General features: G+C 31.8%; 1 protein-coding gene across 2 annotated transcripts in view; it reads right to left on the reverse strand.

The window, feature by feature from the left end:
* LOC106872384 (protocadherin gamma-C4) overlaps positions 1-20,000 on the reverse strand; it is a 102,104-nt gene that overhangs the window by 45,754 nt on the left and 36,350 nt on the right. Inside the window, exon 3 of one of the 2 annotated variants that reach the window (XM_089362721.1) lies at positions 4,497-4,564. The exons of the other annotated variant lie outside the window; for it this stretch is intronic. Coding sequence (XP_089218847.1) covers positions 4,526-4,564 — 39 coding nt within the window. The 3' untranslated portion in view covers positions 4,497-4,525. Of the gene's footprint in view, positions 1-4,496; positions 4,565-20,000 lie in introns of those variants that run through there. 2 annotated transcript variants of the gene reach the window in all.

Below are 20,000 nucleotides of genomic sequence, written 5' to 3' on the forward strand. Positions count from 1 at the left end.
GCTAACTAGAACTTCAGTCTTGGCTAAATTTAATATGATGCCTTTCGATTAGGTTTTGCTCCCAGGTCTGGAATTTCCTTGCCAAATCAACTAAGATCTTACTAAAATTCCTTACATAGGAATTTCAACAAACAGATGGTCTTAAGCCCTTCTGATAGGACATCTAAGACTATATTCAACAAGAGGAGACTGAGAAATGTGCTCTGATGGACCACTATTTGTTTTCTAAAGCCATCACTAAACTCATTGCTAATACTCATTGCTATCTGAATGTTGATACAAACATGGACAAGCCATTCATCTAACACTAGTTACCATAGGAAGCACAAAATCACAGGGCATGATTTTCAATCAAAATCCTTATATATGTTGAAAAATAACAAGTATAGGGGGCTTATTCCTTACTAAGTACTTTTCCTTTGGTTGTTTCACAATGAAGATGGCATGGGTAATTCTCTCATTTTTTTGTTTTTGTGTACAAATCCAAACCGATCTGATCATCTTGGCTAATTCCCTTATCAATTGATTGTGCAATGACACTTTTCATACCTTTCAAAACCTGATCCAATTGTTTGAGTGTTTGTTTCTATTGCATCACCTTTGCCTTTGCAGCAGCTGATGAATATGCAAAACCAACTGTTGGGAATGGCACCTTTCTGTATAATTTACTTCCTCCTTTCATTCCTTCTCTGCCTCATCGTTGTTTTAAGCTCATTTTCCATGCTTTCGTTGGATTGATGAAATTTACTGAGGTAGATTTTCTATGGCCCAGATGCCCTCCTTAGTACCAACCCTGACCTGTTTTTCAAGAATCTGTTTCCCCGTTGTTAAACATATTATCAAGAAGACTAGAAGCTCACAACCCCACATGTAAAACGACGATACATGCTTACAATGATCATGCTCTGTCAAGGCAAGCTTGATACAAACACACACAGATGCACACAAACACATATATGGCATGCTTTTTCAATGTCTGGTCACTACTTGCCTTGGCAGATCTGATGTTATAGTCTGATACTGTGCACTGAGATTGAACCCAAACCCACAAGCTTGAGAATTGAAGTTCTTAAACCTGCAGCCATACCTGCACCTTATATATGTAGATATCATCATCCTCACCATGTTAACGTCCACTTTTTCAATGCCTGGATGGATCAGATAGAGGATTTTGAGACAGATGTTCTACAGCTGGATGCCCTTCCTGTTACCAACCTGTACCTGTTTCCAATCAAGGTAATATTTCAATATGGCCAGACATGTTTTTGTAGAATACTAGAAATGAACCATACTCATTTACAAGAATCATACAACGTCAACACAAGAAAACACAAAAACGAATGCACTCACTCACACACACATGTGCATGTATGCACACACACATGTGCATGTATGCACACACACATGTGCATGTATGCACACACACATGCCTGCACATTCACATGCACAATATGCTTTTTTCATTTTCCAACTACCAAATTTCCTTACACGTCTTTGAATAGCATGGGCCTTTAGCAGAAGACACTTGACCCAAGATGCCAAGCTGTGGGATTGATCCCTAAACCATGTGGTTGGGAAACAAACTTCTCAATCATGCAACCACACCGGCACCTACGTATATGTATAAATATAGTGTTTTTTATACTGTCTTTCCACTTCTCTGCTTGATAAGTCTCTTCTTTTGCCTTTTTGTGAGGAATTTGGATTTGGTTCATGATGTATAAAATATGTTGAACAATTTTGGATTCATGCATGTCTCGATTTATATCTTTTTGTCATGATATCACATTAATTATGCTTTGTTCTTGCATTGACATCTCATCTCTTCATGTCTAACACAGGGAATTATGTACTGAGGTACATAATTCAAATAACACATTTCAAATAATACTAATATATATATATATATATATATATATATATATATATATATATATATATAGGCACATGCACACACACACACACGTATGTGTATATATATATGCGTGCGTGTATATATTTACATATATAAATATATTTATATATATATATATATATATATAGGCACATGCACACACACACACGTATGTGTATATATATATGCGTGCGTGTATATATTTACATATATAAATATATTTATATATATATATATATATATATATATAGAGAGAGAGAGAGAGAGAGAGTGAGAGGGGGGAAGAGCTAGATAGATAGATAAATAGATTAAACACATAAATACATACATATGTTTACATATATAATTACATACATGCATGCACACACTCACTCACACACACGTACACACACGTACATACATAGACATATATATAGACACACATTTGTGTGCATGTCTGTGTGTGTATGTAACCAGTGCTTTTGAATAAAAATATCTTGCATGCTATTTGTTCTACCAAACTTACACAGGCACTTTCTTGTCAATCTTGCCATGGGAGATATACAGACAACCGATGATTGATCCATTGGATATCTCTAACCATATTCTTCACTAAAGATGTTATAAAAAAATGTAATAAATAAGCATTTTTATGATGTGAAAGAAAAATGTCCATTAAATGACAGTAAAATATATATTATATCTTGTTAGGAATAACTTTAGTTTATCATTAAGTATTGTGTTTTTTTTGTTTTGGTTTAATGCCTCTTCAGAATCTGTTATGTTGGATGTTCTGTTTCTTCCTTTGTACTATGCATGTGTGTGTGTGTGTGTGTGTGTGTGTGTGTGTTTTCGTGTGTGTATGCATGTGAGGGAGTATGTACATGCATGCATGTGTGCATGCCTGTTTTGTTGCAATGCAAGCTGGTGTGTATCTCCCCTTCAAAAGGTTTCTATATCTCATATAGCATGCTTTGATCTGGCATTAGCATCAGCTGCATCTTCTGCTTGTTATGATCTATTTGAAACAGACAAACTTTCAGTAATCATACAACTTTTCTATTATTTTCTTATCTTCAGCTTCCCTTTCAACGTTAGCCTTCTCAACAGAGACCTATATTTCATGAAGAGTGCTAATCTCATTTCACAATTCCTTTCTTTCTCTTACATACATATATATTTTGTCATTAATATTATTTTGATGGCTCTTGAATTATACCACAAAATTATCTAACCTTAATTAATGGATATTCATAGCGTGCAATGTGTGTATGCATGTATGTGTATTAAGGACAGAGTATATATTCTTAAATGCTTGGAATATTACATATCTGTTTATAGCATGCAAACATCTCATATCCAAAATTTAACACTGATTAACAGCCAAGAATAACAATATTTGGAAGAGAAGCTGAAATCTCTATCTCATGATTGATTCATCTGCTTTGAAATGTTGTTATGCTATCATACTGTGAGTTGTCTTCAGAACATTATACTGTATTTCATGTATATAATATTACACAAATATATTTGCCCAAATATGTGTGTGTATGTGTGCTTGCATGCATGTATACATGCATAATATTCATATGGTTGTGTTTACTATTATGTGTTTCCAAGGTGCATTGAAAAAAGTATTTATTTCAAAATAATAAAAAAATTATATATGTATAATATATATTAAACAGAAAATTTTATTTACATAAGAAAATTAAATATAAAGGTATCATTTTAAAAAATTATATATTCATTTCATCAATTTTTTTTCATACTTATCAGTAGGTTAATTATAATGATGGTTAATTCAATAAAAATTTGAAAATGCATTTTATAAATGTTTTAAAATCCACGAAATTTCCAGTGATTATAAAGCTTGGAAAAGTTTAATACCAGTCTTTGAGTTTATGATGTAAACATTCCAACTAAAAAAATTAGCTGATAGTCTTTTTTTTTTCATCTTTGAATAAATCATATCTCATGTTTAGAGTTTTCTATGGATATGCATTATCCAATGCCAAAATGGTAATTGGTCAATATGTACAAATAGCATTGCTGTTCTTGAAAATATGACAGTTATATCCAACATTGAAAAAGTTCCTTTCCATGCAGCCAATAAAGAATCCAGGTCTGATTTTTTGTAATGATATTTTTTCCTTTTTTTTTCTATCATTTTATCAATGTACGACTAAACATTTCCTAATCTCCCCTCAAAATTCTATGTCAGTGAACTAAAAATGAATTGGTGACCAGTTCCACTTGACTCAAGTCAAACAAAATCCTTTCAGTTGATATTTTCTGGTCATTCTTCTTTCCTGTGAGGTCTTTAAACATGCCATTGCAACTTCTTGCATCACTTGAAATATCTTCAACCAGATTTATATGTATATATATATATATATATATATATATATATATATAATTTTTGCCAGAATTCGGTTCTATTTTCTTTTCCATGGTATTCCCAGGTCTTCCTGTGTTTGTTCAGATGCTTTGATCTTTATCAACATTTTAAACTACTGTATCATTCATTGCATTGTTTTTTATACTGTACTTGACATGACAATACAATGAATTTGCTGATGTGCAGTTCAGAAAATATCTCTTTGGAATTGGTTCATTGATATTTTGTTTTTGCCTTTGAAATGTCAAAAATTATTGACTCAGTAATATTCCATGGGATCCATATTTATGCTTAAAAAAAAAAAGGAAAAAAGGTAGATGTAGTAAACAGTTTTACCTTATTTACTTAAACATATGCTTACACTTGAATGTGTATACATACATATATTACACGTGTATATATATATATAACTATATATATGTATGCATATATTTATGTGTGTGTGTGTGTGTGTATTTGTTTCTCTGTATATATATGTCTGTCAACATATATATATATATATATATATATATATATATATATATATATATATATATATATATATATATATATATATATATATGTATGTATGTATATATATATATATATATATATATATATATATATATATATGTATGTATGTATATATATATATATATATATATATATATATATATATATATATATGTATGTATGTATATATATATATATATATGTATATATATATATATATATATATATATATATATATATATATATATATATATATATATATATAGACATATATACATACACATATATATAGAGATGCATATATACATATATATATACATCATGTATATGCATACAAATATGTGTATATATATATATATATATTTATATAGATATATAGACATGGATAATGCATATAATACATACATATATATACATATATATACACACATATATATATGTGAGCATGTATGCATATATTACCATGAACTACAATACAATTTAAAATAAAAAAATAAGCTTATTTTTAAATGATGACCTTTGTAAATTTTACACAATGTTAAAAAATTTGGGGAATTTTTTATTATTATTCCACATTTTGATCAAGATTATTTTCATTTCTTTCAGTGCACCTCTTGTTTTGTTCTGTGACAACATTGAATTATAAGTAATTACTTATTTCCTATCAATTAAATAACAGTAAGCTCCAAGTTTATTGCGAAAGAGATGAAACAAAGAAACACCAATTATTTTCTTTCAACTTTAAAATTTAGCTTAACATGTAAAGAAAAAAAAAAAAAAAGAAGCTATTTTATATAATTCTAAATAAGAAAAATTCTTTTTGATAGCATTTTATAAAGTTTTGCAGTCCAATTAAATACTTTAGATGAATTTTTATTTTTTTAAATAATAAAGAGGTGAGTGATTAGCAAAATAATTACAGCACCAAACAAAATATCATCATTATCATTATTATCGTCATTATCATCACTATCCTCATCATTGTCATAACCACCACCACCACCACCACTGAGGGTTCCAGCTGATCTGACCAACAGAACAGCCTGCTCATGAAATTAACGGGCAAATGGCTGAGCACTCCACAGACATGTATACCCTTAACATAGTTCTCAGGGTGTGTCAACATGACACAAAGTGTGACAACACCGGCCCTTTGAAATACAGAGAGTTCTCATTTTTGCCAACATGAATTAAAGTGTCTTGCTCAAGTACACTACACATCACTGGGAATTGAACTCATGACCTTACAATCACGAACTGAATACCCTAACCACTAAGCCACATGCTTTCACACTATCCTATGCTATTTCCAGGATAAAACACATTCATGCAAACATAGTCACCCTCTGTTCATTCTCTCATACACATAAATGTTCTCTCCCTAAAAGTGGCCCCCATTATCCATTGAAAACAAGATAGTCCTAAAAAAATAGAAATACTTCTTTTAATAGAAATATCTGGAGGTTATACAATTTGATGAGAATGGGAAATATTAAATTTGTAAAGGGAAAATGAAAACAAAAGAACCCCAAAAGTATTGTGACAACTATATATAAAATAAAATATTATATTATTGAGAATGGTACAACTTTGGAAATCAAAAAACAGAATGGTATTCCGAATTAAAGTCAAAATGACAAATCTCTCTGTTTCAAAAATACTCCAAAAAGTTGTCACTATGTGTATGTGTATAAGTTTGTAAGTGTTGTGTGTGTGTGTGTGTGTGTGTGTGAGTGTGTCTGTGTGCATGTGAGTGTGTGTGTGCATATGTATATATGTGCATGTGTGTGCATGTGTTTATGTGTGTATGTGTGTGTTTGTCTTTCAATGCATAAATGGTAAAATAAATGTGTATATCTGCGTGTGTGTGTATATAAATAGGTATATATGCATATATATATTATATATGTATTTATATATATATAACTTTATATATGAAAATATATATGTATATATGTGGTCTGATCAATACGTATCCGGACTGTTGTCATAGTAATGAAGCTAAAGCATGCAGAATGAAGATGCTTGGCACAGACTGACTTTGAATTTTACTATGCATGGGTACAAAGTTTCAATGCTTTAGCTCATTTCTGTTGTTCACAGCAGTGCTTGGAAGGAAGGTATGTAGCATGTGATCATCGTGATGACCATAACAGAGAAAGTTGAACAGAGAATATATATAATAGAATAATATCTTAACCGCGAAACGTTTGTATCCAATTAACTAAAGGCAGGTTTGTTTTTGCTTTTCACTCTGGTTTTTTGTTCTATGTGTGCCATAAATATCGCCATCCATTTAGAGAAAAAATTGTAGTTTAGAATCAGTAGTTCTTTGACTGCTATTTCTAAATTTTCAGTATGTTGGAGAAGCAACTCAATGCTAATCCCTGTATATTTATGATGATAAATGATTTTACCGCTAAAGGTTTTTTCATACTGAACTACTTGGCAAAATTGTTAATTATTAATTCTATTACTAATTGACGATTCCCTGCCCTTATTCTTGTATAATTTATATATATATATATATATATATATATATATATATATATATATATATATATATATATATATATATATATATATGTATGTATATATTTATATATTTGTATACATATGTGTGTATGTATATGTATGTATATATGTGTATGTATATATGTGTATATATATGTGTGTATATATATATATATATATATATATATATATATGTATCTATATGTATGTATATATATATTTATGTATGTATACTTGTGTATATATATATATATATATATATATATATATATATATATATATATATATGTATATATATATGTATGGGTCAGCCACATTTAGGTGGCAATATATTTCACAATGTTGTGCTTCTACTGTTTACATCTCGCTCAGAGACTCAGAACTTGGACTTGTTATGAAAGGCATTTTAAATTGTTAAAACAGTTCCACAAAAAATGCCTTCATCGCATTTTAAAAATTAAATGGAGTTCTTTTACTCCAAACACAGATGTCCTTGCATCTGCAGGCATCACCTCAATTAAAGCTGTGATTTTGAGGAACCAAATGAGATGGTGTGTTCGAATGGCAGATGAACGCATGCTGAAACAGCTGTTTTATGATGAGCTTGCAGAGGAGAAATGCTATCAGTGTAAACCTAAAAAAGGGTTAAGGGTGGCATAAGGACTAGTGTGAAATCACTTGGAATGGATCCAAAAGATATAGAAACCCTTGCTTCAGATCGAGTTAGATGGTGAACAAAAGTGTGGAGTGGAGTGCAAGCATTTGAAGAGGCCAGGATAATGCATGTAAGACTCAAAAGAGATCTAAGGAAGAATGTAACGATCGAGAAGGTGAATCATAATGACCTTTTTGTGTGCACAGTCTGTGACAGACCATGCCTGTCTTTTGCTGGGCTCAAATTTCATCTGTGAACCCATGAAAAAGGAACTTCCACCAACTACTCTGCCATTATATATCTGTACACATCTTACAATGCAGTGTATGCCAGAAGGTTTGAAAATCTAACGGAGGCTTCAAAAGACATTTTAATATCCACAAAAATCAGAACCTATCTGCAGTTCTTGGTGGTCCAAATAGGATGTACAATCTGTGTTGGTGTCTTTTCAGAACGTAGTCTGGTTTAAAAAGCCTCATCAGATGCAATAATGGTGCTAAGGTGTAGGTACAGGAGGTGGTCAAACTCTGCATAAGGAGTGGTCAACCACCATGTATATGTACATACATACATACATACATACACACACACACACACACACACACACACACACACACACACACACACACACACACACACACACACACACACACACACATATATATATATATATATATATATCTTTATAGACACACACAAGCATATATAAACACACATGCATGAACACACCATACACACACACACACACACACACACAACATGCACAAATATATCTTGAAATTATATCCCCATTTTTGTTGATACTTGTTAGAAATATTGCTGCTAGGTATTTGGGTTTTGTCCTCCATCCCTGCAGGAAATTCCAGTAAATTATGAATTTAGTTCATATAACATTTAGTACACCAGCCTTTAACTCAGTTATTCACATTTATGTCAGTGGCACCTTTCATGTTATTCTCTTAGCTCTTTCTCCTTTTAGACATACACAATACACTTAGACAAAAATATGTTACTATTTTCCTCTGTGTGGAAACTTTCCTCTAGTTTGCAGGCTTGACTATACTATGCTATGCTGATGATGTCAAATAGACCGAAACATATGTCCATAACCAACCCTTGTTTGTAAACAAATATTAGGCTGTCCTTTATGATGCTTGACACTGAAATTGAGAAATTGTTTCTTGGTTTCTTTGTAATTTTCTCTACTTTTTCTATCAAGAATTTTGAGGAGATGTTGTGAGATTATTTCATTTCTTTGTTGTTACAGGAAATTTCTGTAAGTTTCAATTTTAATATACAGTCTACTTAGTCCAGTACACCACTGTCTAATTATATATGTATTTACGTTCATACATATACAGTTATATGTAAATATATCTCAGTACAGAGATATATGTATATATGCAGGGTGATAGAATATGTACCTGACTGAGTCATGTACAGGAGTTGATATATTTGGCTAAAAGCCATGGATGCTATGTCTCTGTATGGTTGCAGTCCAATGACTGAAACCAGAAAAGAAAGAAAAAGTACATCAGTATATATATATATATATATATATATATATATATATATATATATATATATATATATATATATAAATATATATATATTATGTATGCATCTATGTATCATTGCTATTATGTTAAACTGTTGTATGTCCAAATTTGGCCAAATGCGCTCTTTTCAATATATAGTTTTGCTTGCTATAGCCGATTCCATTGGTCAAACTATCGTATCTCCAGCCACTTCAGATGCCAAGTTATCAAAATTTGTCAAAGTGTAGTAGAATGGTTTTGCTATGGTATGGTGAAACTATTTTTTGATTTTGTGAAAAAGCAACATTTTGGACTTACGACACATTTGCATAATAGCAATGGTATGTATTTATGCATGACTATCTATCTATCTATCTATCTATCTAATCGATTTATCTAGCTGGCTGGCTATTCTCTCTCTCTCTCAGTCTCTCTCTCACTCTCTCTCTCTTTCACTCTCTCTCTCTCTCTCACTCTCTTTCTCTCTCTCTCTCTCTCTCTCTCTCTCTCTCACACACACACACACACCTATATGCATAATCACAAGATTGCATATGTATGTCTGTATGTATGCAATCATGTATATATCTATGTGTGTGTGAGAACTTCATTAGCTATGGAAATTAACATAGATAAATATAAATGCATACACACACACACACACACACACATTTAAATAATTCTATATGATTATACACACACACAGATGCACATACACATTTACAGAGAATGCCACTTTCATTAGTCCATATAGTATTACTATTAGATCTTTCTACTAATTTTCCATTAACTTGCTTGTTTTCCTCTAAAAGCTACAAGAGTAGCTGAAAGCCTGACTCCAAGAAATCTGCAGAAATTTGGATATGTCATTTTCTAAGCTTTCTTCATTAACATAATTGTTCAATTTGACAAAGAATTTAAGAATGATTTAATGGACTTTTTGTTTGAGAATTTCACCAATCAGTTAACATACATACATACATATACTCATATATATATATATATATATATATATATATATATATATATATATATATATATATATATATATATTATACATGCTTGCAAACATACATATGTACATACACATCAGTAAGAAATGCACACATACATTACATTGTATCAATATGTATCAATGTAATATATGTATATATGTATATCTGTTTGTGTTAGTGTGTAACAGTATATTGTGTATGTGTGTGTGTGTGTGTAGTTATATATATCGACAGACAGGTAGATGGATACACACAACCAATGGGTATATATATATATATATATATATATATATATATATATATATATATATATATATACATATAATATACACACACACATATGTACATCTACAGATTTGTGTGTGTATTGTTCATACACCTGCCTTCGTCTTATATATATATATATATATATATATATATATATATATATATATATATATATATATATATATATATATACTCTTATATATATGTACTCTTTCATTCTCTTACTTGTTTCAGTTATTTGACTGCAGCCATGCTGGAGCACTGCCTTTAATCGAACAAACTAACCCCAGGACTTATTCTTTGTAACCCTAGTGCTTATTCTGTTGGGGTCTCTTTTGCTGAACTGTTAAGTTACAGGGATGTAGCCACACCAACAATTGTTGTCAAGCAATGGTGGGGGAAGACAAACACAAACACATAAATATACACATATACATATATATAAATATGTATATACGATAGGCTTCTTTCAGCTTCCGTCTGCCAAATCCACTCACAAAAGTTTGGTAGGCCTGAGCCTATAGCAGAAAACATTTGCCCAAGGTGCCAGACCTATGAACGCAGTCATATATACCTACACACCTGGAAAAAATTATGCATATGACACTACTACATATACCACACACTCCATCCTCACAGGAGCACCAAATTGATAATACACACTTTCCCTACTTCAAGATAACTATTGCTGGCTTCACAGCATACCCAACCAAGGGACATAACTCCTAAACTAATCACCTGGCTCTCCTTTATCATTCCACCGCATATTTCACAGCAACTGCTGACCAGTTGTGCAAATCCACTTCTGACAATAGAGAGCAGTCGCCATATTCCCTTCCATACTAACTAACTCTGATGAGCGTAAATTTATCTGATCAGTTTGTTACCTAACACTTCATTGTATTTTTTATTAATAATATCTTTATATATATATATATATATATATATATATATATATATATATATATATATATATATATATGTACATATATGTGCATGTGTATACATAAATATGTATATAAGTATATAAGAGTGTATGTATGTATGTATGTATATATATATATCTGTTTATATATATATATGTATATGTATATATATACATACATACATGCACACACATGCACGCACACAAACACACACACACATACACATGTATGGTCCTTAATGCTATTACTCTTGGAGCAAATACCTGCAATTCATGTAACTCTTAACTTTTTGTTTTGGAAGCATAGAACAAGATGCAAGTTTGCATTACTTCCATCTGATTAAATATTTCTTTCAATTTTTGTTTCCCATCGTTTTGACTCGAGAGTTAAAAATGGCTTTATTAAAATGTAACAAAATGAAGGTCTATAAAAGAAGGAAGAAAAAGTACATTATTTACTCTCACTTCATGTTTGGCATTTTGTTTGAGAAATGGAATGTCAATTTAGCTGAAGCTTCAATGAAACTAAAGAGTATGAGGAACAAATAAACAGTCCTTTGGTAAGCAATAGAAGGACATAACTCTATCCTACAGCACTGAATTATAAGGCCTGTAGTACTGTGATAATCTAAGGATGCCACATTTTCTGTGAACAAAAGTAGTAACTGCTATCAGAGGAAATTTTTCATCCCCTCTTCTTTTCATATGTTACCCCCATCTCTTGTAGCTATATTTATGTATGTATGTATATATGTATGTATGCATGTATGTATGCATTTATATATATATGTATATATATATATATATATATATATATATATATATATATATATATATATATATATATATATATATATATATATATATATGCATATTCATATATTCATATTTTCATATACATACATACATATATATTTATATACACACACACACACACACACACATATATATATAAACATATATATGTGTGTATGTATACTATAGATACATATATGTATATATATATGTGTGTATATATATATATATATATATATATATATATATATATATATATATATATATATATATATATATATATGTATGTATGCATTTATAATATATATCTATAATATATATACTCCATGGTGGCCATTTGTATACACCCACTCCACACACACACACACACACACACACACACACACAAATATGTACACACATTGGCATCATGGCTACTTCAGGAATGTTAAACATTGAGAATTAGTTTACTATAGAAGTGTGTCTACATTTATTGTCTGAGTTTTGTAAAGGTAAAATTCTAGCTTCAAGCTAAAATTAGTTTTAATTCTATGCTGAATAAATGTGCTCTTAAGGTAATGATGCTCTATCGGAACTGTTGTGTGTATGTATGTTTGTGCGTTTATGTACACTATAAGGTAAGGAATTCCTTGGGTAGATTTATGATTTCTCTGATGTAAAGAAAAAGCATTTATTTTATCTTTTGTAGAAAAATTCCAGCTTCATTCTCACAGTTATGGTGCATTATCTGACAAAGGAACACCATTGTAAAATGTTAACAAATATCATTAATATCATAAAGATTGCAGGGTGGTGGTTTTGCAAAGCCATTAGAAACCCAAACAAAATACCTCACTGTATTTTGTTGCAAACCTTTTTGTTCTGATTTCAAATCCACTGAGGCCATATTTGCTTTTTTATCCTTCTGGGATCTATAAAAAGAAGCACTAATCCTGTACAGGGGTTGATATAACTGACTATATCCTTCCATAAAATCTATGACCTGGCGCAAATGTTGGAAATCATTAACAGAAAGATCTGAATAAATTTGATTTTAGCATGCTTGTCAGAGCTTACTTAAGCAAAAATATACGCATATGTGAGTATGTATGAACATGTATACATATTTGGCAACTGTATAAAACATGCTTTGTCAGATGTCATTATCAATGAATTGAAACAGAAAATTCTAATATTTTATTTTTATTTTTATCCAAATATTTCCAAAGCATAGCAAAGCTTCATATTCACAAATGGAGTGAATGCAAAATGAGTAGACGTACCATTTGCTGAGAGATGGCTGTGTGGTTAAGAAGTGTGCTTTGCAACCATGTGATTTGGGGTTCAGTTTTATTGCGTAACTTGAGAAAGTGTTATCTTGAGAAAGTGTTATCTGTAGCTTTGAGTTGACTAATGTTTGTGAATGAATTTGGTAGATGGAAACTGTGGAAAGCCCATCTTGTGAGTACACATGCACACATGCATGCATGCACACACGCACACACACACACACACACACACACACATACATATATACGTATATCTGTATAGATATGCATATGTGGGTGGGTGTATGCCACATAACAAGTATCTATCTATCTATTTATTTATCTATCTATCTACACATGCACACACACACACACACATACATATATATGTGTGTGTGTATACATATATATATATAATACATATACACATATAGCTTACTTGCTCACAGTTTTTCTCTGTCAAGTTTTACTTAGTCATACAATAGAATTGAACTCAGAACCATGTTACTGTGATGTGAACTCCTTAATCACATGATTATGCCTATGCTTTGAAAAGCTTATGATCTGCAAAAATTAAGCACTTGGGATGTTTCTGTCTGTCCACTGTTGCTCTTGACAGGTACTTTTCCTTTACCAAACCTTGAATAATGAAAGTCAAGGTTGATCTAGGCAGGATTTTTACACAGAATACAAGAAGTTTTGAATAAATACTGCTAGGGATTCTTTTGGTGATCTAGCAATTCTGCCATCTTGCCACTTATGGAAGCAACATAACCTTCTACTTGAAAAATGACAGTATTCTCACAAAGGTAAGAGAGTATCAAGAGAAAACTCTATCCAAAGATAGTATTAGAAAATTGTTTTCCACTCTGAAAATGCATTTAAAAACAGATACGAGTTTTGTATCCACTTTTCTCAGAGAAGAACAAAAGCAAAAACAAAAAAAAAAAAAAAAGTACCACTTCATGATCCCTATACAACCGGGAACTTAAAAGACAATAATTTTAATAATAAAACAATAACAAGTTAGCCTCTCATTAAAACAGCTACATCCCCCACCATCACCCTTATGTCATTCATTGAAGATTTCTTCTATGTTTAGCAGAGAACATGCAACCTTACAATACTCTAAATACAACATAATGCTGAAAATGGAAGTATAACAAGCACCACTTGAGGAATCTGTTCAAGTTGCAAAGCGAGTAGTCACATCTTCTGTCTGACAGTGTTTCAGCAACAACAGAGGATCATATTGTTTGCAAACAATCTACTGTATTTGATCATCAAATTGACCATTCACATTAAGGCATACTGAAATGTAACTCAAGTGGCAGCTGAAAATTTAAAATCCATGATATATATCATAGAAATGGAAATGTGTGTATAGTTGCAACAGAGCAAAGTTTACATTCATACAAATAAATAACTTTAGAAATTACACCATCACACACTCATGGAGTGTTCGATAGAATGCTTCATGGTATTTGTTCTAACTGTTGCTGCTCTGAGTTCAAATTTCCCTTTATTATTTTGGGGTCCATAAAAAATTCCCAACTCAAAATGATGCATTGGTGGAAGTGTAAGAATGTCAAACTGGGTATATATATATATATGTATATATATATATGTATATATATATATGTGTGTGTGTGTGTGTGTGTGTGTGTGTGTGTGTGTGTGTGTGTTTGTGTGTGGTCAGTTATATGCCTGTAGCCATTGGAGTCACTCTATAACTGGACATATATTTAACTTCAAGCAAATATGTATATATATATATATATATATATATACTCACACACCCAAATATCTTTATTTCTGTACCACACAAATCACTTATAGCAAAGTCTTTCTATAATGGGTATTAAGGCTAATTTTTGTGACCTAAAGTCCTTCATGCTCACTCTAAAAGAGGTAGTTACAGCATTAGAACAACATTATGTACCTTATGCAATGATATCTGGTGTCCTGCAGGGATCAGTTCTTGGTCCCCTCTTATTTGCTTACATTAATGAAGCATGTGCCAACTCAAAGCATGTTACAGTGTTAAAAATATGCTAATGACATTAGCTATAACCTGTGATAAAAAGAGCTGAATCTCTAAGTTATATATCTCTCTTAAATTTGATCTGGATGCAATGCAACTACAGATTGCTGACTGGCAACTAAAGTTGGCTGTAATCAAGTGCACAACTATACATTTTGGGAGAAAATGCCAGGTATTTATGTACCTCCATCACAAAACTAAATTTAAGAATCGGCTGGTGAATGTAACCTAGGAATCATTGTCAGTAATGATCTATATTTCACGAAATACCTGACCACATTTCTAAAATTGTCAAAAAGGCTGAAGGTATCTTAGCCTCACTACTCACTGAGAAAGATCTAATATCTAGTAGCTGACATGGTAGAAACCCACAAGATCATCTACCAGCTTTCAAACAATAACTTTGACCAACATTTGGAAATCAGTATCTCTACAACATGTGAACACACTTATAAAAACAAAATAGTATACACTCATGAATTTTGCAAACGTTTTTTTCATAGTCAGAATTGTTGAAGCATAGAATAACACAGGTGTATCAGTTGTTAGCAGTGAGGACACTGCATCTTTTAAAAATTCTATGCTTCCTGAAATTAGCCAATACTAATCCTAACATCTTTTGCTCTACAGATCTTTTTACTATTCCCTATAATTTTTATGCTTTATTTTGTTTATTGTGCAGGACTATCTAACTTTTGTTGCTGTCTTACTTGGATTATTACAGTTTTCTTTTCTGTCTTTAAAATTTTTCCCAACAAATTGTAGTGCACCTGAACACTGTATACATTAAGCTCATTTTATACACACACACACACACACACACACATATATATATATATCATCATCATCATCATCATCATCGTTTAACGTCCGCTTTCCATGCTAGCATGGGTTGGACGATTTGACTGAGGACTGGTGAAACCGGATGGCAACACCAGGCTCCAGTCTGATTTGGCAGAGTTTCTACAGCTGGATGCCCTTCCTAACGCCAACCACTCAGAGAGTGTAGTGGGTGCTTTTACGTGTCACCCGCATGAAAACGGCCACGCTCGAAATGGTGTCTTTTATGTGCCACCCGCACAAGATATATATATATATATATATATATATATATATATATATATATATATATATATATATATTATATAAATATACACACAAACACACACACACACATGTATATGTATATATATATATATATATATATATATAAATATACACACAAACACACACACACACATGTATATGTATGTATATATATATATATATATATATATATATATATATATATATATCCACTACATTTATATTTTTTTTCTCCTCATTTCTCTCCTTGTTTCTTTCTGTGTTCCTTTCAGTTGAAGAGCGTAGGCTCAAAACGTCAAAGACTTTCTCTATTCCTGAGCGTTAAACTAATACATCCATTTGTTGTTTACACCACTTTTCTTCGTTTGTTATTTTTTTCATAAATCCTCCTATATATATATATATATATATATAGTTATATTCATATATGTATGAGTGTGTGTATGCATATGTGTATATATAACAATAATCAAAATAATAAAGCTGGTGAGCTAGCAGAATCATTAGCATGCTGGGTAAAATGCTTAGCAGCATTTTGTCCATCTTTATGTTCTGAGTTCAAATTCTGCCAAGGTTGATTTTGCTGTTCATCTTTTCAAAAATAAATACCATTTGAGTAATGGGATCAATGTAATCAACTTACCCCTCCCCCAAAATTGCTGGCTTTGTAACAAATTTGGAAACCAATAATCAAAATAATAACAACCTAACAAAAACGATATGTAATATCTAGGCATTGAAAACAGACAGCCATACACAAAGAAACCAATCACCACTGATTTATATAAAACCAATGTGAAAGGAAGATTGCAGCTGTGTGAAACCTGATTCTAGAGGAAATGATTTCACTTTACATAAACAATTTACTCTAAATCATGTATTCAGTGCATTCTTCTTCATTTCTTTACAAATTGAAATATCTGAATATGTGTTTGTGAGTGCATGTGCGTATAAGTGTGTGTGTGTGTGTGTGTGTATGTATGTAAGTGTGTGTGTGAGTTTGTGCATGTGTGTGTATTTATACCCATAAAAGTTAATATGAAATTGTATACCATGTATAATTAATCTCTTAATTATCTTGAGACTATATTTTCTTCATGTTAAATTTTACAATATTTACAAAACAATTCTTTTCTTTTGCTAATTGATGTGTTTCAGCCTGAGTATGCACATTATATGTATATATATATATATAAAATATAAAAATGACTATACATATATGTAATTATATATATATATATATATATACACATATATATATATATTACAATTAAAAGGGTAAAGGTTTATCAATTTATTAATTTATTAATTGTTAATTTATTAATAAATTAATAAACCTTTACCCTTTTAATTGTAATAATTATTCACTCCCTGATAGTAAACCGCAAATTTTCTGCGGTATTGCTTGTGACGCACATGGTAATTTCTTGAGGAGGAATAGTGGACTGGCTGGCCTATGTGGGTTCGGATGTGCTTCCAGGTTGTGCCGATGCATGATGTTCACTCGTTCATGCATGCACAGTTTTGCTAGCACCATCGAATTTACAACTAGAATATCATACCGATGAAGGAAATCGAGTGTTATCGCTCCTAATCCAGAAACGCATTTATGATTAACTTCGACTGGTTAGTTTTCATTGTTTTTCTTCTTGTTTTGCCTTTGTGAGTTACAAGTAATGCTATCTGTTGGAGTCTCAGCTTTTTAGCTGCTATTTCTGAACTTCGGTATGTGGTGAAGCAACTATTTGTGTATATATATATATATATATATATATATATATATATATATATGTGTGTGTGTGTGTGTGTGTGTGTGTATATATATATTGGCAACTAAGGGCTTCTCACGCAGACTGTAAGATGCATGTATGTGAAGTGCCAGGCTACACTGTAGTGAAACTGGGGCCATGACTGCTGAGGACATTTGTAGGCTTGAAAGAAATGAAGCTAGTATGAGTTGCTTGATGTGTAATGTTAGTGTGCATACACGACAGAGTGTAAGCGCCCTGAGAGAAAAGTTGAACATAAGAAGCATCAAATGTGGTGTGCAAGAGAGACGACTGCGCTGGTATGGTCATGTGTTACATAGGGATGAGGATGGCTGTATGAGGAAGGGCCACACCCTAACTGTGGAAGGAACCTGTGGAAGAAGTAGACGCAGGAAGACATGGGATGAAGTGGTGAAGCATGACTTTCAAGCATTGGGCCTCACAGAGGCAATGACAGGAAACCAAGACCTTTGGAGATATGCTGTGATTGAGAAGGCCTGATCACTAAAGTGAGATTGTAGCCATGACTGATGCCAATGCTGCATGTCCGGCACATTTAAGATTACCGTTGATGTGTTGGGTGATATGGTATGCTTGAGAAGACCTGCTGAGTGAAATAAAACCAAAATCGTAGCTGTGGCCAGTGTGCCCTCACAGGCTCCCATTCTGGTGGCATGTAAAAAGCACTATCAAAATGTGAATAATACCAGGACTGCCTGACTCGCACCCATGCTAGTGGCACATAAAAAACACCCACTACACTCTTGAAGTGGTTGGCATTAGGAAAGGTATCCAGCTGTAGAAACATTGCCAAATTACATCGGAGCCTGTTGCAGCCACTGGCTCTCCAGACCTGACTCAAACTGTCCAACCCATGGCAGCATGGAAAACAGACGTTAAATGATGATGATGACGATAATGTTCATATGTATGGATATATATGGTGCAAAAATTAGGAATAACATGAAGATGAGGTAGGAAAAATTACAGAGTGTATTAGGTTTACACTAAAAAGAATATAAAGAAAAGTCTTTTACATCTTGAGTATAAGCTACCCTACAGAAAAAGTAAATGAGGAGAGTAAAAAAAGTGGAGAGAAAAAAGAGCAAGTGTGTCTCAATTGGACAGTCAATGCTGAAATGACCAGAAGTAAGAAGAGGTCAGTAAAAATGTGAGTAGCAAGGGTGAACAACTGTGAGGGGTGACTTGAGGTGAGTCAGTGTATGCTGTGTGTGTTTGTCTGTATAAGTGTGTATGCATGTGGGTATCCCCATGTTTTCTGAATGTATATATATATATATATATATATATATATATATATATATATATATATATACATATAAATTAGAAATAACGAATTTCTAAATCTCTCAGTGAGATTTAAGCAGTAGTGGTGTGA

The sequence above is a fragment of the Octopus bimaculoides genome, chromosome 14 (assembly GCF_046866305.1).
Source record: "Octopus bimaculoides isolate indiv1 chromosome 14, ASM4686630v1, whole genome shotgun sequence".
Lineage (NCBI taxonomy): Eukaryota > Metazoa > Mollusca > Cephalopoda > Octopoda > Octopodidae > Octopus > Octopus bimaculoides.